This window comes from Bubalus bubalis, chromosome 8 (assembly GCF_019923935.1).
Source record: "Bubalus bubalis isolate 160015118507 breed Murrah chromosome 8, NDDB_SH_1, whole genome shotgun sequence".
NCBI lineage: Eukaryota > Metazoa > Chordata > Mammalia > Artiodactyla > Bovidae > Bubalus > Bubalus bubalis.
The window spans coordinates 106,980,188-107,002,737 of record NC_059164.1 but is presented as its reverse complement, the minus strand read 5'-3'; the positions used below and the strand labels follow the sequence as shown (position 1 = coordinate 107,002,737).

The following is a 22,550-nucleotide window of genomic DNA, read 5'->3' as shown; positions in this document are numbered from 1 at the left end:
TTTATTTTGGTGATTGTACTTTACATACATTTTTTATTGCTAATAATAACTAAAAGAATTTATTTTCTTTTCCAATGTTGGTTGTAAAATTCAGACTGGATTGCAAAATTTGTATTAGAATTTATGAGTACAAGATCTATGTTCTCCTTAAGTTCTAATCGAAGCATCCAAGTTCATGCCATAACTGTAACTTTCTTTCTATATGTCATATGTATTTTGTTCCTGTAATCCTGTCTACTCCTCCCAGAGGCTTTAAGGATGCCCGTTTTCACTGTGGTTGCAGGTTGTTATTTTCTATGTTACCACACATAGCTGGAATGATGATCAAGGGAGCAAGTTAAAACTCCACAGGGCTCATGTCTTATCAAGTCACAAGCTTTTTCTTGGATTAACACTCATCAGATTTTTGCAAGCCTTTACTTTCTGGGTTTAGAATAACATGACTTTAACAAATTTTGTCAGTGTTTCTTTTGCTCTTCTGTAGCAGATAATTTTTGGAAATCTTTACTCTGATATTCCTATTGACTAACAGTGTTTTTTGAAATGAAAGTATATATTCTGTCTATTCAGAGACAGCATAAACTATCTTTACATTATATAAGCTTAGATAAATTATAAGACTCTTCTCTAGACTTTCACCTGACAAACGCCTACCTTTGTAGGAGCCTGGAAAGTAGGTTCTGTGGTTCAGAAGACTTCTTACATTTCAGTCAAATGTCCCCTTCTCGATGATTATACCACAAATGTTGGAATGATTGAGCAAAGAGGAGTTGTCTTTTTGCTCTGTTAAATTCAATTTGCTCATCATTAGCTTGGTTTGTGGATTTAAGAACATACACACACGCACAGTCTTTGTCCACAAAATGGTATTTATTTCCCAATGGTTTTCATTAATTTTTAAGGTGAAGTTTGATCATCTGCTCCTTTCAGAGTATCTCAGAGATATGTAGGCTTGGGGGACTGGACTTCTGAAAAGGACTTATAATAAGGACTTCTGATGTGATTTATTGTGACATCTTAAAATACTAGTGGTACTGGAAATACAGTAAGATATTTTTGTGTAATTACTGAAATATGATCTTATTTTCTGGAAGATCTCATTTTGAAGATTTACAATTATGAAAAAGAAATCTCTTCCCTAACTTGAAAAGAAATGTACTATCTGTCATTTTTCATTTCATGGTGGGAATTTTCCAATACTATATTTGATAAGTGACTTCCATATGTCATTTCTTGGCACACTTTAAACTGACAATTATTTCTTAAATCTCTTACTGAAAGGTCAGTTTTCTAGTGATGCCATAGCAAAGTATTACCCTGGTGATCAGAGGCTAGTGTGTTTCTTGGACATAGAGAACACCCTCTAGAAAAGCCACATGTCCAAGGTTGTGAAACACTATCAACCTACCGAATACATGGTAATAAAAACAGCAAATTGTGGAGGCAAAATGTGGAGGTAGAAAATACGTTCCAAACAAAGGAACAAGATAAAGTTCCAGAACTAAGTGAAGTGGAAATAAGCAATCTACCCAAGAAACAGTTCAAGGTGATGACTGTACGATGTTCAAAGAATTTAGGAAATGGTTGGATGAATAGAGTGAGAAGTTTAAAGTTCTTATCAAGGAGTTTAAGAAAATGTATAAAAAACCAATTAGAAGAAAAAAAAGAACTGAGATGTAAATGCCTTAGAAACAATCAAGATTAGATGACACAGGTAATGGATCAGCAAGATGAAAGACAGATTAGTGGAAATTGCTGAAGCTGTACAGAGAAGAGATGAACAAAAATAAATGGGAACAGAATAAGAGACCACTGGGACAGCATTAAGAGTACTAACATTTGCATTATAGAGGGTCCCAGAAGGAGACAGGAGAAAGGTGAAGGAAAAGTATTTGCAAATATAATAGCTGAAAACTTTATGAATCTGGGAAAGGAAATACAGATTCCAGTCCAGGAAGCACAGAGAGTGCCAAGGAGAATTAACCCAAAGTGGACTATAATCAAGACTTGTGAAATTGTAAGATGCTGATGAGAAACTGAAGATGACACAAGCAGGTGGAAAGATATACTGGATCATGGATTGGAAGAAATATTGATTAAATGCCCATACTGGTTAAGACAACCCATAGATTCAATGTAATAGCTATCAAAATACCAAAGGAATTTTTCATGGAACTAGAAGAAATAACTCTAAAATTAGTATGGAAATACAAAAGATTCCAATAACTAAGACAATCTTAAGAAAGAAGAACAAAGCTGTAGGTATCACAGCCCCTGATTTCAAACTATACGACAAAGCTACAGTAACGAAAATAGCATAGCAGTGGCACAAAAAGAGACACACACATCCATGGAACAGAACAGAAAGTTCAGAAATAAACCCACAGTTATACGGGCCATTAATTATGTCAAAGAAGGCAAGATTATACAATGGGGAAAAGACAGTTTCATCTATAAATGGTGGTGGGAAAGCCAGAAAGCTACATGCAAAAGAATCAGATCTGACTATTCTCTAGAACCATATACAAAAATAAATTAAAAATGACCTAAATAATTAAATGGGAGATCTAAAAATACAAAGCTCCTAGAAGAGACTAGAGGCAGAATACACTCTGGCATAAATCATAGCAATAGTTTTCTTTAAGAACTGTCTCCTAATCTAAAGGAAATATAAGCAAAAATAAATGAGACCAAATTAAACTTAAAAGCTTTCTCACAGAAAAGGAAATCATGGAAACCAAACAACAACAACAACAAAACTATGGAATGGAATAACAAGTTTGTAAATAACATGACCAGTAAGAAACTAATATCCAAACCTCTGTTCATGGGATTTGTCAAGAAAGAATACTGGAGTATTGGAGTCGTTTGCCATTTCCTCCTCCAGGCGATCTCCTCAACGTAAGGATTGAACCCACATCTCCTGTGTCTCTTGCAGGCAGATTCTTTACCTGCTGAGGCAGATTCTTTACCTACTGAGGCATCAGGGAAGCCCCATATATCAGCTCACTGAACTCTATATGAAAAAAATGAACAATCAAATGAAAAAAAAAATGGTGATAAGACCTGAACAGATATTTTAAAAATGAAAATATACAAATGTCTAATAGGCACCTGAAAAAGGGCTCATTATCACACTGATTATTGGAGAAATGCAAATAAAAATCACAAAGTGATATCACCTCACATCTGTTGATATAACATTATCAGAGACAAGAAATAATAAATGTTGATGAGGACCTTAGAAAAGGGAACATGTGTTGACTATGGTGGGAATGTAAATTGTTACAGCCACTATGGAAACTATACAGAATTTTCTCAAAAAATTGAAAAGAGAACTACCATATTGACCAGCACTTCTACTCCTGGGTATTCACCACCCCCCTCACCCCCCCAAAAAAACCCGACAAATTAGAAAAGATACATTCACCTCTATATTCATTGAAGCATTATTTACAATAGGCAAGATACTTAAGCAACCTTAAGTATTTCAACCTTAAGATATTCCATCAATAAATTAATGCATAAAGATGATGTTGTATCTGTGATTATGTATTTACATGTATGAATGAGAGAATATTACTTAGCCATGTAAAAGAATGAAATCTTCTGATTTCAGCATCATGGGTGGATCCAGTGTTATTAAGCTTAGTGAAATAAGTCCGACAGAGAAGGACAAAGAGTAATGATTTTACTTATATGTGGAATCAAAAATGAACAAACATATAACAAAACAGAACTAGAGACAGATACAGGGAACAAACAGGAGGTTGCTAGAGGGGGAAAGGGGGAAGAGCAGAAAAGAAATAGGTGAAGGAAATTAGGAAGTGCAGACTTCCAATTGCAAAATAAGTGAGCTGGAGTATGAAATGAACAGTGTGGGATTTATAGTTAACACCTACATAATATAGTTTTATAGTGATAAATTTTTACTGGACTTATCATGGTAATCAATTTGAGAAGTATAGAAATATCAATGATGTGTAGCAGGAACTAACGTAGTGTTATCGGTCAATTATATAAACAAACAAACAATCAAACAGACTCAAAGAAAAGGAGATCAGGTTGTGGTTATCAGATACAGTGGGATTGAGACTAGAGAAACTGGACGATGGCAGTCAAGAGTTATAAACTTCCACTTATAAGATTAATAAGTACCAGGGATGTGATGTACAACAGAATAAATATTATCACTGTTGTTATATATTAAATATGAAAGTTTTAAAGGGAGAAAATGCTGAGTTTCCAGCACTAGAAAACAAATCACTTTCTATAATTTTGTGTCTATATGAAATGTTAAATGTTTACTAAACTTGTGATAAAATCACATGTATGAAAGTCAAATCATTATGCTCTATACCTTAAATTTAAACACTGCTGTATGTCAATTATATCACAATAAAACTGGAGAAATAAAGGTAAAAAATACGATGGAACAAAAGCAAAATTTGAGGAAATTACTTGAGTATTTCCAAGCACAATAAAAGTTATTTTTCATGAATAGAAAAAGCTCTCCAAATCACAGGCAGGGTAAATGGAACTAAAATGTCATTTGGACATATTATAGTCACACTTCTAAAAACCAAAAATAAAATATTCTTAAAAATGAGAGAAAATATTTATACCCATTATCATTAGTAAGCATTTCTTTTGGATGGAAAAAGTGTTTGTTTTCTTTAGTGTTTCTTATCAGGCAATGAACACTTAATTTTGGTTTTATTTGTTGCCCACTCTGGATCCTTGAAATTTGGCCCATCTAATAATTCTTACTTGGATTTATTTCCCAGCAAATATATGGCTTCCTGGGTGGAGACAGTAGTGAAGAGCCTGCCTGCCAATGCAGGCGACTTAAGAGACCCAGATTCGATCCCTAGGTCAGGAAGATCCCATGGAGGATGGCACAGCAACCCACTCCAGTATTCTTGTCAGGAGAATCCCATGGACAGAGGAGCCTGGTGGGCTATGGTCCATGGGGTTGCAAAGAGTTGGATATGGCTGAAGTGACATAGCATGCACATACGCATAGGTAAATTTAGACTAATTTCCTTTCTGCTGCTGCTGCTAAGTCGCTTCAGTCGTGTCCGACTCTGTGCGACCCCATAGACCGCAGCCCACCTGGCTCCCCCATCCCTGGGATTCTCCAGGCAAGAACACTGGAGTGGGTTGCCATTTCCTTCTCCAATGCATGAAAGTGAAAAGTGAAAGTGAAGTCGCTCAGTCGTGTCCAACCCTCAGCGACCCCATGGACTGTAGCCTTCCAGGCTCCTCCATCCATGGGATTTTCCAGGCAAGAGTACTGGATTGAAGTGCCACATCAATTCACCTTTTCTTTGTTTCCAGCAGCCGTGAAGAGATACCCCACACCCAAGGCAAGAGAAACTCAAGTAAGACGGTAGATGTTGCAAGAGGGCATCAGAGGGCAAACACACTGAAACCATACTCACAGAAAACTAGTCAATCTAATCACACTAGGGCCACAACCTTGTCTAACTCAATGAAACTAAGCCATGCCCATGGGGCAACCCAAGACGGGAGGGTCATGGTGGAGAGATTTGACAGAATGTGGTCCACTGGAGAAGGGAATGGCAAACCACTTCAGTATTCTTGCCTTGAGAACCCCATGAACAGTATGAAAAGGCAAAATGATAGGATACTGAAAGAGAAACTCCCCAGGTCAGTAGGTGCCCAATATGCTACTGGAGATCAATGGAGAAATAACTCCAGAAAGAATGAAGGGAGGGAGCCAGGGCAAAAATAATACACAGCTGTGGATGTGACTGGTGATAGAAGCAAGATCCGATGCTGTAAAGAGCAACATTGCATAGGAACCTGGAATGTCAGGTCCATGAATCAAGGCAAATTGGCAATGGTTAAACAAGTGATGGCAAGAGTGAATGTCGACATTCTAGGAATCAGCAAACTGAAATGGACTGGAATGGGTGAATTTAACTCAGATGACCATTATATCTACTACTGTGGGCAGGAATCCCTCAGAAGAAATGGAGTGGCCATCATGGTCAAAAAAAGAGTCTGAAATGCAGTACTTGGATGCAATCTCAAAAACGACAGAATGATCTCTGTTTGTTTCCAAGGCAAACCATTCAATATCACAGTAATCCAAGTCTATGCCCCAACCAGTAATGCTGAAGGAACTGAAGTTGAACGCTTCTATGAAGACCTACAAGACCTTTCAGAACTAACACCCAAAAAAGATGTCCTTTTCATTATAGGGGACTGGAATGCAAAAGTAGGAAGTCAAGAAACACCTGGAGTAACAGGCAAATTTGGCCTTGGAATATGGAATGCAGCAGGGCAAAGACTAATAGAGTTTTGTCAAGAAAATGCACTGGTCATAACAAACACCCTCTTCCAACAACACAAGAGAAGACTGTATACATGGACATCACCAGATGGTCAACACCGAAATCAGATTGATTATATTCTTTGCAGCCAAAGATGGAGAAGCTCTATACAGTCAGCAAAAACAAGACCAGGAGCTGACTGTGGCTCAGCCCGTGAACTCCTTATTGCCAAATTCAGACTTAAATTGAAGAAAGTAGGGAAAACCATTAGACCATTCAGGTATGGCCTAAATCAAATCCCTTATGATTATACAGTGGAAGTGAGAAATAGATTTATGGGCCTAGATCTGATAGATAGACTGCCTGATGAACTATGGAATGAGGTTCGTGACATTGTACAGGAGACAGGGATCAAGACCATTCCCATAGAAAAGAAATGCAAAAAAGCAAAATGGCTATATGGGGAGGCCTTACAAATAGCTATGAAAAGAAGAGAAGCAAAAAGCAAAGGAGAAAGTAAAGACATAAACATCTGAATTCAGAGTTCCAAAGAATAGCAGGAAGAGATAAGAAAGCCTTCTTTAGTGATCAATGCAGAGAAATAGAAGAAAACAACAGAATGGGAAAGACTAGCGATCTCTTCAAGAAAATCAGAGATACCAAAGGAACATTTCATGCAAAGATGAGCTCGATAAAGGACAGAAATGGTATGGACTTAACAGAAGCAGAAGATATTAAGAAGAGATGGCAAGAATACAGAGAAGAATTGTACAAAAAAGATCTTCACGACCCAGATAATCACGATGGTGTGATCACTGACCTAGAGCCAGACATCCTGGAATGTGAAGTCAAGTGGGCCTTAGAAAGCATCACTACGAACAAAGCTAGGGGAGGTGATGGAATTCCAGTTGAGCTATTCCAAATCCTGAAAGATGATGCTGTGAAAGTGCTGTACTCAATATGCCAGCAAATTTGGAAAACTCAGCAGTGGCCACAGGACTGGAAAAGGTCAGTTTTCATTCCAATCCCAAAGAAAGGCAATGCCAAAGAATGCTCAAACTACCGCCCAATTGCACTCATCTCACAACTAGTAAAGTAATCCTCAAAATCCTCCAAGCCAGGCTTCAGCAATATGTGAACCGTGAACTTCCTGATGTTCAAGCTGGTTTTAGAAAAGGCAGAGGAACCAGAGATCAAATTGCCAACATCCGCTGGATCATGGAAAAAGCAAGAGAGTTCCAGAAAAAACATCTATTTCTGCTTTATTGACTAGGCCAAAGCCTTTGACTGTGTGGATCACAATAAACTGTGGAAAATTCAGAAAGAGATGGGAATACCAGACCACCTGATCTGCCTCTTGAGAAATTTGTATGCAGGTCAGGAAGCAACAGTTAGAACTGGACATGGAACAACAGACTGGTTCCAAATAGGAAAAGGAGGACGTCAAGGCTGTATATTGTCACCCTGCTTATTTAACTTATATGCAGAGTACATCATGAGAAACGCTGGACTGGAAGAAACACAAGCTGGAATCAAGATTGCCGGGAGAAATATCAGTATCCTCAGATATGCAGATGACACCACCCTTATGGCAGAAAGTGAAGAGAAACTCAAAAGTCTCTTGATGAAAGTGAAAGAGGAGAGTGAAAAAGTTGGCTTAAAGCTCAACATTCAGAAAACGAAGATCACGGCATCCGGTCCCACCACTTCATGGGAAATAGATGGGGAAACAGTGGAAACAGTGTAAGACTTTATTTTTCTGGGCTCCAAAATTACTACAGATGGTGACTGCAGCCATGAAATTGAAAGACGCTTACTCCTTGGAAGGAAAGTTATGACCAACCTAGATAGCATATTCAAAAGCAGAGACATTACTTTGCCAACAAAGGTTTGTCTTGTCAAGGCTATGGTTTTTCCAGTGGTCATGTATGGATGTGAGAGTTGGACTGTGAAGAAGGCTGAGCGCTGAAGAATTGATGCTTTTGAACTGTGGTATTGGAGAAGACTCTTCAGAGTCCCTTGGATGGCAAGGAGTTCCAACCAGTCCATTCTGAAGGAGATCGACCCTGGGATTTCTTTGGAAGGAATGATGCTAAAGCTGAAACTCCAGTACTTTGGCCACCTCATGCGAAGAGTTGACTCATTGGAAAAAACTCTGATGCTGCGAGGGATTGGGGGCAGGAGGAGAAGGGGATGACAGAGGATGAGATTGCTGTATGGCATCACTGACTCAATGGACATTAGTCTGGGTGAACTCCGGGAATTAGTGATGGACAGGGAGGCCTGGCATGCTGCGATTCATATGGTCACAGAGAGTTGGACACGACTGAGCAACTGGACTGTTCTGATTTGATCTGATCTGATCTTGTAAGTTATTAATAAATGATGTAAAAGTATCCTTCAGTCTACCATGATTCTGCACTTCACAGTAGAGTTATTGGTGGCCTTGCTCTTGGGATTACTGTTTTAAACATTCAATGTTAAGCCTTGCTTCAGGGTGAACCACAGAGATACACAGCTATCCACTCCTCTTTCCTCCTAAACACAAAATGACAACCCTAAACTGAAAGTCAAAAGCTCTTCATCATAAAAAATTTATATGATGCATTTAATTAAATTTGAAAACTGTTGCAATATGTAGAGAATATGGAATGGAGGAAAATATTTATAACTGATATGACTATAAGGGTTTCATATCCAAAATGGAAAAACAATCATGCGATTCAACATTAATTTTTTTTTAAATTTAATTTTATTTATTTTTTAATTTAATTTTATTTTTAACTTTACATAATTGTATTAGTTTTGCCAAATATCAAAACGAATCCACCACAGGTATACATGTGTTCCCCACCCTGAACCCTTCTCCCTCCTCCCTCCCCATACCATTCCTCTGGGTCGTCCCAGTGCACTAGCCCCAAGTATCCAGTATCGTGCATCGAACCTGGACTGGCAACTCGTTTCATACATGATATTTTACATGTTTCAATGCCATTCTCCCAAATCTTCCCACCCTCTCCCTCTCTCACAGAGTCCATAAGACTGTTCTATACATCAGTGTCTCTTTTGCTGTCTCGTACACAGGGTTATTGTTACCATCTGTCTAAATTCCATATATATGCGTTAGTATACTGTTGGTGTTTTTCCTTCTGGCTTACTTCACTCTGTATAATAGGCTCCAGTTTCATCCACCTCATTAGACAGTTCTAAGAATTCAAATGTATTCTTTTTAATGGCTGAGTAATACTCCATTGTGTATATGTACCACTGCTTTCTTATCCATTCATCTGCTGATGGACATCTAGGTTGCTTCCATGTCCTGACTATTATAAACAGTGCTGCGATGAACACTGGGGTACACGTGTCTCTGTCCCTTCTGGTTTCCTCAGTGTGTATGACCAGCAGTGGGATTGCTGGATCATAGGGGGTTCTATTTCCAGTTTTTTAAGGAATCTCCACACTGTTCTCCATAGTGGCTGTACTAGTTTGCATTCCCACCAACAGTGTAAGAGGGTTCCCTTTTCTCCACACCCTCTCCAGCATTTATTATTTGTAGACTTTTGGTTCGCAGCCATTCTGACTGGTGTGAAATGGTACCTCATAGTGGTTTTGATTTGCATTTCTCTGATAATGAGTGATGTTGAGCATCTTTTCATGTGTTTGTTAGCCATGTGTATGTCTTCTTTGGAGAAATGTCTATTTAGTTCTTTGGCCCATTTTTTGATTGGGTCATTTATTTTTCTGGAGTTGAGCTGTAGGAGTTGCTTGTATATTTTTGAGATTAGTTGTTTGTCAGTTGCTTCATTTGCTATTATTTTCTCCCATTCTGAAGGCTGTCTTTTCACCTTGCTAATAGTTTCCTTTGATGCGCAGAAGCTTTTAAGTTTAATTAGGTCCCATTTGTTCATTTTTGCTTTTATTTCCAATATTCTGGGAGGTGGGTCATAGAGGATCCTGCTGTGATGTATGTCGGAGAGGGTTTTGCCTATGTTCTCCTCTAGGAGTTTTACAGTTTCTGGTCTTACATTGAGATCTTTAATCCATTTTGAGTTTATTTTTGTGTATGGTGTTAGAGAGTGTTCTCGTTTCATTCTTTTACAAGTGGTTGACCAGATTTCCCAGCACCACTTGTTAAAGAGATTGTCTTTAATCCATTGTATATTCTTGCTTCCTTTTTCAAAGATAAGGTGTTCATATGTGCGTGGATTATCTCTGGGCTTTCTATTTTGTTCCTTTGATCTATATTTCTGTCTTTGTGCCAGTACCATACTGTCTTGATAACTGTGGCTTTGTAGTAGAGCCTGAAGTCAGGTAGGTTGATTCCTCCAGTTCCATTCTTCTTTCTCAAGATCGCTTTGGCTATTCGTGGTTTTTTGTATTTCCATACAAATTGTGAAATTATTTGTTCTAGTTCTGTGAAGAATACTGTTGGTAGCTTGATAGGGACTGCATTGAATCTATAAATTGCTTTGGGGAGTATACACATTTTGACTATACTGATTCTTCCAATCCATGAACATGATATATTTCTCCATCTATTAGTGTCCTCTTTGATTTCTTTCACCAGTGCTTTATAGTTTCTATATATAGGTCTTTAGTTTCTTTAGGTAGATATATTCCTAAGTATTTTATTCTTTCTGTTGCAATGGTGAATGGAATTGTTTCCTTAATTTCTCTTTCTGTTTTCTCATTATTAGTGTATAGGAATGCAAGGGATTTCTGTGTGTTGATTTTATATCCTGCAACTTTACTATAATCATTGATGAGTTCTAGTAATTTTCTGGTGGAGTCTTTAGGGTTTTCTATGTAGAGGATCATGTCATCTGCAAATAGTGAAAGTTTTACTTCTTCTTTTCCAATTCGGATTCTGTTTATTTCTTGTTCTGCTCTGATTGCTGTGGCCAAACTTCCAAAACTATGTTGAATAGTAATGGTGAAAGTGGGCACCCTTGTCTTGTTCCTGACTTTAGAGGAAATGCTTTCAATTTTTCACCATTGAGGATAATGTTTGCTGTGGGTTTGTCATATATAGCTTTTATTATGTTGAGGTATGTTCCTTCTATTCCTGCTTTCTGGAGAGTTTTTATCATAAATGGATGTTGAATTTTGTCAAAGGCTTTCTCTGCATCTATTGAGATTATCATATGGTTTTTATTTTTTCAATTTGTTAGTGTGGTGTATTACATTGATTGATTTGCGGATATTGAAGAATCCTTGCATCCCTGGGATCAAGCCCACTTGGTCATGGTGTGTGATCTTTTTAATGTGTTGTTGGATTCTGATTGCTAGAATTTTGTTAAGGATTTTTGCATCTATGTTCATCAGTGATATTGGCCTGTAGTTTTCTTTTTTTTTGTGGGATCTTTGTCAGGTTTTGGTATTAGGGTGATGGTGGCCTCATAGAATGAGTTTGGAAGTTTACCTTCCTATGCAATTTTCTGGAAGAGTTTGAGCAGGATAGGTGTTAGCTCTTCTCTAAATTTTTGGTAGAATTCAGCTGTGAAGCCGTCTGGACCTGGGCTTTTGTTTGCTGGAAGATTTTTGATTAGAGTTTCAATTTCCGTGCTTGTGATGGGTCTGTTAAGATTTTCTATTTCTTCCTGGTCCAGTTTGGAAAGTTGTACTTTTCTAAGAATTTGTCCATTTCTTCCACGTTGTCCATTTTATTGACATATAATTATTGATAGTAGTCTCTTATGATCCTTTGTATTTCTGTGTTGTCTGTTGTGATCTCTCCATTTTCATTTCTAATTTTATTGATTTGATTTTTCTCCCTTTGTTTCTTGATGAGTCTGGCTAATGGTTTGTCAATTTTATTTATCCTTTCAGAGAACCATCTTTTGGCTTTGTTGATTTTTGCTATGGTCTCTTTTGTTTCTTTTGCATTTATTTCTGCCCTCATTTTTAAGATTTCTTTCCTTCTACTAACCCTGGGGTTCTTCATTTCTTCCTTTTCTAGTTGCTTTAGGTGTAGAGTTAGGTTATTTATTGGACTTTTTTCTTGTTTCTTGAGGTATGCCTGTATTGCTATGAACTTTCCCCTTAGGACTGCTTTTACCGTGTCCCACAGGTTTGGGTTGTTGTGTTTTCATTTTCATTCTTTTCTATGCAAATTTTGATTTCTTTTTTGATTTCTTCTGTGATTTGTTGGTTATTCAGCAGCGTGTTATTCAGCCTCCATATGTTGGAATTTTTAATAGTTTTTCTCCTGTAATTGAGATCTAATCTTACTGCATTGTGGTCAGAAAAGATGCTTGGAATGATTTCTATTTTTTTGAATTTACCAAGGCTAGCTTTATGGCCCAGGATGTGATCTATCCTGGAGAAGGTTCCATGTGCGCTTGAGAAAAAGGTGAAATTCATTGTTTTGGGATGAAATGTCCTATAGATATCAATTAGGTCTAACTGGTCTATTGTATCATTTAAAGTTTGTGTTTCCTTGTTAATTTTCTGTTCAGTTGATCTATCCATAGGTGGGAGTGGGGTATTAAAGTCTCCCACTATTATTGTGTTATTGTTCATTTCTCCTTTCATTCTTGTTAGCATTTGTCTTACATATTGCGGTGCTCCCGTGTTGGGTGCATATATATTTATAATTGTTATATCTTCTTCTTGGATTGATCCTTTGATCATTATGTAGTGACCATCTTTGTCTCTTTTCACAGCCTTTGTTTTAAAGTCTATTTTATCTGATATGAGTATTGCTACTTCTGCTTTCTTTTGGTCCCTATTTGCATGGAAAATGTTTTTCCAGCCCTTCACTTTCAGTCTGTATGTGTCCCCTGTTGTGAGGTGGGTGTCTTGTAGACAACATATGTAGGGGTCTTGTTTTTGTATCCATTCAGCCAGTCTTTGTCTTTTGGTTGGGGCATTCAACCCATTTACGTTTAAGGTAATTACTGATAAGTATGATCCCATTGCCATTTACTTTATTGTTTTGGGTTTGAATTTATACACTGTTTTTGTGTTTCCTGTCTAGAGAATATCCTTTAGTATTTGTTGGAGAGTTGGTTTGGTGGTGCAGAATTCCCTCAGCTTTTGCTTGTCTTAAAAGCTTTTGATTTCTCCTTCATACTTGAATGAGATCCTTGCTGGGTACAATAATCTGGGCTGTACGCTATTTTCTTTCATCACTTTAAGTATGTCTTTCCATTCCCTCCTGGCTTGAAGAGTTTCTATTGAAAGATCAGCTGTTATCCTTATGGGAATTCCCTTGTGTGTTATTTATTGTTTTTCCCTTGCTGCTTTTAATATTTGTTCTTTGTGTTTGATCTTTGTTAATTTGATTAATATGTGTCTTGGGGTGTTTCACCTTGGGTTTATCCTGTTTGGGACTCTTTGGGTTTCTTGGACTTGAGTGATTATTTCCTTCCCCATTTTAGGGAAGTTTTCAACTATTATCTCCTCAAGTATTTTCTCATGGTCTTTCTTTTTGTCTTCTTCTTCTGGGACCCCTATGATTCGAATGTTGTAGCATTTAATATTGTCCTGGAGGTCTCTGAGATTGTCCTCATTTCTTTTAATTCGTTTTTCTTTTATCCTCTCTGATTCATTTATTTCTACCTTTCTATCTTCTAATTCACTAATCCTATCTTCTGCCTCTGTTATTCTACTATTTGTTACCTCCAGAGTGTTTTTAATTTCATTTATTGCATTATTCATTATATATTGACTCTTTTTTATTTCTTCTAGGTCCTTGTTAAACCTTTCTTGCATCTTCTCAATCCTTGTCTCCAGGCTATTTATCTGTGATTCCTTTTTAATTTCAAGATTTTGGATCAATTTCACTATCATTATTCAGAATTCTTTTTCAGGTAGATTCCCTATCTCTTCCTCTTTTGTTTGGTTTGGTGGGCATTTATCCTGTTCCTTTATCTGCTGGGTATTCCTCTGTCTCTTCATCTTGTTTAAATTGCTGAGTTTGGGGTGTCCTTTCTGTATTCTGGCAGTTTGTGGAGTTCTCTTTATTGTGGCGTTTCCTCACTGTGTGTGGGTTTGTACAGGTGGCTTGTCAAGGTTTCCTGGTTAGGGAAGCTTGTGTCGATGTTCTGGTGGATGGAGCTGTATTTCTTCTCTCTGGAGTGCAATGAAGTGTCCAGTAATGAGTTATGAGATGTCTATGGTTTTGGGGTGACTTTGGGCAGCCTGTATCTTGAAGCTCAGGGCTGTGTTCCTTTGTTGCTGGAGAATTTGCTTGGTATGTCTTTCCCTGGAACTTGTTGGCCCTTGAGTGGTGCTTGGTTTCAGTGTCAGTATGGAGGCATTTGATGAGCTCCTGTCAATTAATATTCCTTGGAGTCAGGAGTTCCCTGGAGTCAGGGTTTGGACTTAAGCCTCCTGCTTCCAGTTATCGGTCTTATTTTTACAGTAGTTTCAAAACTTCTCCTTCTATACAGCACCATTGATAAAACATCTACGTTAAAGATGTAAAGTTTCTCTACTGTGAGGGTCACTCAGAGAGGTTCACAGCGTTACATGGAGAAGAGAAGACGGAGGAGGGAGTTAAAGGTGACCTGAATGAGATGAGGTGGAATCAATAGAGGAGAGAATGGGCTAGCCAGTAGTCACTTCCTTATGTGCACTCCACAACTGGACCGCTCAGAGATGTTCATGGAGTTATACAGAGAAGAGAAGGAGGAAGGAGACAGAGGTGGCCAGAAGGATAAAAGGGGGGAATGAAAAGGAGGGAGACAGATCCAGCCAGTAATCAGTTCCCTAAGTGTTCTCCACCATCTGGAACACACAGAAATTCACAGAGTTGGGTAGAGTAGAGAGGGGTTAGGGAGGAGACACAGGCGACCTGGTGGAGAAAAAGGAGAGTCCAAAGGGAGAGAGAGCAGTCAAGCCAGTAATCTCGCTCCCTAGTGGAAAATGGGTCCTGAAGGTTGGGTTCTTAAAGGTACAAAATTGGTAACAAATACATAAAAGCAAAAATTAAAAATCTAGAGTAGAGTTTGGAATTTCAAAAATACGATGTTAAAGAAGAGAAGAAGGAAAAGAAAGAGAGAAAAAACGAACAAAGAAAAACAAACAAGGTCGCGAAAATTATAAAGAAAATACAGGTACAAAATTGATAACTAATACCAAAAAGCAAAAATTAAAAATCTAGAGTTTGGAATTTCAAAAATACAATGTTAAAAAAAAAAGAAGAAGAAAAATAAAGAGAGAAAACAAACAAACAAACAAAAACAAACAATGTCGCAAAAATTATAAAGAAAATACAGGTACAAAATTGATATCAAATACCAAAAAGCATAAATTAAAAATCTAGAGTAAAGTTTGGGATTTCAGATATACAATGTTATATAAAAGAAGAAGAGAAAGAAACAGAGAAAAAAAAAGATGTCACAGAAATTATAAAAAAAACTATAGGTACAAAATTGATAACATATATCAAAAAGCTAAAATTATAAATCTAGAGTAGGGTTTGGAATTTCAAAACTACAATGTTAAAGAAAAGAAGAAAAAAAAAACAAGGTCAAAAAATTATAAAATATATATATATGAAGTTTGCTGAAGAAGAGAAAAATAGGGTGTTTTTTTTTTTTTGCAAAGTAGTAGGTTATAAAAGTGAAAATTAAAGGAACAATAGAGGACTTAAATTTTTTTTTTAATTAAAAAAAAGAAAGAATGATCGTAAAAATAGTAAAAATATATCTAGGACTTTCTCTGGTTTTGTTGTGAGTATTGTGGGTTCAGTTCATTTTTGGCTAGTTCCTTGGTCCGACTTATATTTCTCAAGATCTATAGGCCCCTTCCTATGTAGTCCGTAGTAACCACAGGGTTTTAATCTATGGCCTGTAGCTTCCAAGGCGGTTCCCTCTGTTATAGCTTCTTCTGTTTGCTGGTCTCTTCAGTGTCTGGTTTCTGCCCTGACACAAAGGTGACGGTGGAGGACTTTTTTTTTTTTTTAGGCTCACTTGTTCAGTCGCACTGTGGGGAGGGAGGGAGGGAGGGATGCTGCAAACAAATAACACTGGCGTGTGCTCGCAGTGCCTCAGCCACACTGGGTCTGCCCCCGCTCACGGCGCGTGTAGCCTCCCTGCCCACACTGCTCGGGCTCTAGGTTGTTCCGCTGGGAACAATCCGAGGCCGGCCCTGGGCAGCATGCACCTCCCAGGTCCAAGCCGCTCAGGTTCAGGCACTCGGGTAGTCCTCAGAGGCACAGACTCGGTTGGGCCTGCGTTTTGTGCTCTTCCCAGGTCCGAGCAACTCAGGTGATGAGGTGTATGGTGAGCACCAATGCTGCGACTTACCGCCTCCCTGCCACTCAGTTATCTGGGTGTAAAACCAGCGCACCTTCTCAGGCAGATGTTGACTGTCCAGACCCCCAAGAAGTTTTAGTTAGCAAAGAAGCCTGCTTACAGTTTTATAGATAGTGTCTCTCTGGGGCTGCAATTGCCCCCTTCCGGCTCTGGCTGCCTGTCACCGGAGGCAGAAGGTCTGTAGCCGGCTATCTCTGTTCAGTCCTTTGTTCCGTGCGCGGGCCTGGCGGTGTCTTAGGTTAGGGCTGGCTTTTCGCGTGGTAGATATCCCACAGTCTGGTTTGCTAGCCCAAATTATTTCGCTCAGATAGCGCTCACGGTATTTAGGCCAGATTCTTACTCTAAGCGATGCAGCCCGCACCACGCCTCCCTGCCCAGCCCCCACTTGCTAATGGCGTGTGCAGGCGTCTGCGCTGCTTCTCCGCTGGGGGAGTTACCATAGGGCTCGCAATCTGCGAGTTTTAATTGTTTATTTATTTTTTCTCCCGGTTATGTTGCCCTCTGTGCTTCCAAAGCTCGGCAAAGATTCGGCAGTGAGAAGGTTTCCTGGTGTTTGGAAACTTCTCTCTTTTTAAGACTCCCTTCCTGGGACGGAACTCCGTCCCTCCCTCTTTTGTCTCTTTTTTTGTCTTTTATATTTTTTCCTACCTCCTTTCGAAGAGTTGGGTTGCTTTTCTGGGTGCCTGATGTCCTCTGCCGGCATTCAGAAGTTGTTTTGTGGAATTTACTCGATGTTTAAATGCTCTTTTGATGAATTTGTGGGGGAGAAAGTGTTCTCCCCGTCCTACTCCTCCACCATCTTGGCTCCTCCCCTAATTTTATTTTATTTTTATACTTTACAAAATTGTATTAGTTTTGCCAAATATCAAAATGAATCCTCCACATTCAGGATGGGGAACACATGTATACCTGTGGCAGATTCATTTTGATATTCAACATTAATTTTTTTTAAAGCAATGAAGAAATGGGAAGAAGACCTAAATACACATTTCTCTAAAGAACACATACAGATGGCCAACAGACACACAAAAACATGCTCAATATTGCTAATTACTGGAGAAATGCAAATCAAACCACAGTGAGGAACCACCTCCCACCAGATGGAAGGGCTATCATTGAAAAGTCGACAAATAACAAATGCTCGAGAGGGTATGGAGAAAAGGGAATGCTGCTACAGTGTTGGTGAGAATGTAAGTTAGTACAGCCCTGTGGAAAACAGTATGGAAGTTCCTCAGAAAACTAACCATAGAAGTGTCATCTGATCCAGCAATTCGACTCCTGGGAATGTATCTGGACAAAACAATAATTAAAAAATCCATGCACCCCTACAAGTGAAAGTGAAGTCTCTCAGTCATGTCCAACTCTTAGCGACCCCATGGACTGCAGCCCACCAGGCTCCTCTGTCCATGGGATTTTCCAGGCAAGAGTACTGGAGTGGAATGCCATTGCCTTACCCTCTTTTCAGAACAGCACTACTCAAAATAGCCAGGACATGGAAACAACCTAAATCCATCGACAGATAAATGGATAAAGAAGATGTGGCACACATATACAATGGTTATCAGTTCAGTTCAGTCCATCAGTCGTGTCCAACTCATTGTGACCCCATGAATTGCAGCACGCCAGGCGTCCTGTCCAACACCAACTCCCAGAGTTCACTCAAACTCACATCCATCGAGTTGGGGATGCCATCCAGCCATCTCATCCTCTATCATCCTCTTCTCCTCCTGCCCCCAATCCCTCCCAGCATCAGAGTCTTTTCCAATAAGTCAACTCTTCGCATGAGGTGGCCAAAGTACTGGAGTCAACTCTTCGCATGAGGTGGCCAAAGAACTGGAGTTTCAGCTTTAGCATCATTCCTTCCAAAGAACACCCAGGACTGATCTCCTTTAGAATGGACTGGTTGGATCTCCTTGCAGTCCAAGGGACTCTCAAGAGTCTTCTCCAACACCATAGTTCAAAAGCATCAATTCTTCAGTGCTCAGCTTTCTTCACAGTCCAACTCTCACATCCATACATGATTACTGGAAAAACCATAGCCCTGAGTAGACGGACCTTTGTTGGCAAAGTAATATGGAACAATAAACAGAATGAAATAAAGCCATTTGCAGCAACACGGACGGACTTGGAGATTATCATATTAAGTGAAGTAAGTCAGAAAGAGAAAAACAAATGCAATACAGTCTCACTTATATGTGGAATCTAAAATAGGGCACAAATGAAACAAACTACAAAACAGAAACAGGCTCTCAGATATAGAAAAAAGATTTATGGTTGCCAAGGGCAAGGATGGGTGAAGGATGAAGTGGGATTTGGGGGTTAGCAGTTGAAAACTGTTATATATAGAATGGATAAACAACAGGGTCTTACTGTATAGCACAGGGAACTGTATTCATATTGCATGGTAAACCATAATGGAAAAGATAGAAAAAAGAATGTACATATGTATACATATATGTAACTGAATCACTTTTCTGTACAGTAGAAACACATTGTAAATAAATTATACATCAATTAAAAATTGATAATAGAAATGAATAGTGATCAAAAGACAAATTCTTGCCCTGTGAAAGACACTGGTAAGAATATAAAAACTCAAGCTGTAGAATGGAGGAAAATCTTTGTGCACATAGCAACAATAATTTGATTCTGAAATATACAAAGAACTCTTAAAATAGTAAGAAAACAAGCAACTCTATTTAAAAATGAGCCAAAAATCCTAACAGGCATCTTTCAAAGACAGACAGACCAATGATAAATAAAGATGAAAAGACACTCCATATCTCTGTCATCAGGAAAAATACAAAGTGAAACAATAAAATATCATTATGCACTTAGTAGAATAGCTAAAATCCAGAAAACTGACAGCACCAAATAATGACTAGTGTGAGAATCAACAGGAACTTTCATATATTACTGAAGAAAATTCATTTTCATTCAAGAAAATCATATAGTCACTTTGAAATTTTCACATTTTCTCAAAAAACTAAGCTTCCTCTTAACAACAGGATCTACCAATTGCACTGCCTGGTATTTATCCAGAGGATTTGAAATTTATGTCAACACAAAAACCTGCACAGAGATGTTTAAAGTAACTTTATTCATAATTGCTTAAATCTGAAAGTAATCAAGATGTTGTTTGGTAGGTAAATGGATAAATAAAACACGGTGCATTCAGACAAAGGAAATATATTCTGCATGAAAATGAAATGAACTATCAAGTAAAAATAAAGACAGAGGAAACAGGTGCATACAGTTGAGTGAAGGGAACCAATATGAAAAAAATTACATATTTTTCCTACCATATGATATTTGGGAAAGCCAAAACTATGGAGGGAATTGGGCTTCTCTGATGCCCCAATGGTAAAGAATCTGCCTGCAATGCAGGAGACCCAGGTTTGATACTTAGGCTGGGAAGATTAGAGCATTCTTGCCTGGAGAATTCCATGCACAGAGGAGCCTGGTGGGCTATAGTCCATGGGGTCACAAAGAGTGGAACATGATTGAGTGACTACCTTTTTTCTTCTTTTCTGGAGGGAATTAAGTGATGAGTAGTTGCCAGAGATTTGCAAGAAGGGAAGAAGGAAGAGGTAATCGTTTAGGGCAGTGAAAATACTGTGTATGATAATATAATGGTGGATGTACATACCTGTACACCCATGCAAACACACAGAATATACAACACCATGAGTGAGTTCAAATGTACATTATGGACTTTGGGTGATGATGATGTGCTGATATAGGTGTGTGAATAACAATGTGCCACTCTGAAGGGGGATATTGATAACAGGGGAGGCTATACATGTTTGGACGCAGAGTGCTATACAGGGTGTCTGCAATTTCCACTCAATTTTGCAGTGACTCTGGAATTGCTCTAAAAAGTAAAGTTTATTACATAACAATGGGAAAAGATGTAAAGAGACATCTCACCAAGGAAGATATACAGATAGCAAGGAAACAACTGCTAAAAAACTGAACATTACATGTCATCAAGGAATTTCATTTGAAAACTAGAATGAGATACCAGTGCAGATTTATGAGAACTGTGAAAATCCAAAATATCCTTATACAGCTGTAGAAAGTTGGTGCTTGCCATCTTTCTCAGAGATTCCAATCAGGAGTCCACACTGGCATTCCCATCGGTGCTCTGAATCAGGCAAGACAACTAACAAACCCTCAAGCCGTTCCCTGAAAACTCAAAAATAGTCTACATGATCCATTCTTCTTTTCCCCCTTTGAGGGAGTGTTGGGAGTTGGAGATATTCTCCTGATATTGACACACTGCCAGGAAAGGGAAGTAGGTATGGAGGCTGAAACAGCATAAACTTGCCTGAATGCTTACTGTATTTCTTCTTAGCATTGTGTTTTTCTGGGGTTTTGCCACCTATTATCTGATTTCTAGTGTTTTCACGAAGGAAATTAGGTCTATATGTTCTTGTCTCCATGGAGGAATGGAGGCTTAGGGATTCCTAGTCTTCCATCATGCTGATGTTAATGCTCTTCATGTCACTTTTTGGGGAATTTTGAGTTTTCTTGCACCAGCAATCACATCTTTGAAGGGAAAAGAATGCACTGAACCAAAACTGGACCCTCCTTCACGTTGTCCTCTTCTTCTGCAATACTCTGTGGAAGGCACCCTTCACTTGAGCATTTCTTACACTGTAGACAAGAGGGTTCAGCAATGGGTTGAAAAGAGTATAAAACAGGAAAAGGATCTTCAGGTGTTCTTCTTGTTGACTGTTGTCGGGAACCATGTAAACAATTATGGCTAAGCCAAAGTAGAACCCAACCACACAGAGGTGGGAGGAGCAGGTGGAGAAGGCTTTCTTGCGGCCCTCCTTTGACTGGATCTTCAGGATGGCCCAGAGAATATGCATATAGGAGACCAACACCAGGGCAAGAGGCCCGACTAAGATAAGAATGCCATCAGCAAAGAGGAACATTTCATTGATCCAGATGTCACCACAGGCCAATTTGAGGACCGAGCGAATGTCACAGAGGTAGTGTTTCACCTTCTGGGGGCCACAGAAGGGTAATCTTAACAAAAGAATTACTTGGACCAGGGCCAGGGCAAATCCACACACCCAGCAAGCAATGGCCAGGATGGAGCACACTCTCCAGTTCATGATGACTGTGTACTGGAGGGGATGGCAGATCGCCACATACCTGTCATAGGACATCGCCAACAAAATGAGGCACTCTATAGATCCAAAAGTCAAATTGAAAAGCATCTGCACAGTGCAAGGGTCAAAGGAGATGATTTTTGTGTGTTTTACTAGGTTTTCTAGCAAGGTGGGCAAATTGCTGGAAGGAAAAGATATGTCGATGATGGCCAGGTGGGAAAGGAAGAAATACATGGGGGAGTGCAGTCTGAGGTCAAGGCAAATGAGTCCCAAGATCATGCCATTTGCCAGCAGGTTGCAGATATATAACAGGGAGAAGATACCAAAAAGGAGCAATTCCATGTTTTTACTGAGCTGGAATCCCACCAGGATGAATTCTGTGATCTGTGATTGGTTGCCCTCCATTGCCAGTGACAGTCTGCAAAGGACTGAAGTGTGATAGGAAAGTCAGGATTGGATAGCAATGAAAATAGGAGTTATTTATATGAAGTGAATTCAGAGGAAGCTTGTGTTGTCCCTACCTCCCTGAAGTTTTTTTCTTCAAAATTCCTTTGCCTTTTTGTTTCTTAGTTTTTATTGTGGAAGTGAAGTCGCTCAGTCGCTCAGTCGTGTCCGACTCTTTGTGACCCCATGGACTTTAGCCCAGCAGGCTCCTCAGTCCGTGGGATTTTCAGGCATGAATACTGGAGTGGGTTGCTATTACAGATAAGTATTAGGGATTATAAACCATACTAGTATATAGTATATCAGTTCAGTTCAGTTCAGTCGCTCAGTTGTCTCCTAGTCTTTGCGACCCCATGATTCGCAGCACACAAGGCCTCCCTGTCCATCACCAACTCCCGGAGTTCATTCAGACTCAC

The 22,550-nt window shown here is 38.9% G+C and overlaps 1 protein-coding gene across 1 annotated transcript; it reads right to left on the bottom strand.

Annotated features, from left to right (window-relative positions):
• Positions 1 to 21,162: 21,162 nt before the first annotated feature.
• On the bottom strand, positions 21,163 to 22,179 carry LOC123334910 (olfactory receptor 2A2-like). Its single transcript, XM_044947219.1, has one exon. The coding sequence runs from the start codon at positions 22,093 to 22,095 to the stop codon at positions 21,163 to 21,165; it is 933 nt and encodes a 310-aa protein (XP_044803154.1). The 5' UTR covers positions 22,096 to 22,179.
• Between the last annotated feature and the right edge of the window lie 371 nt (positions 22,180 to 22,550).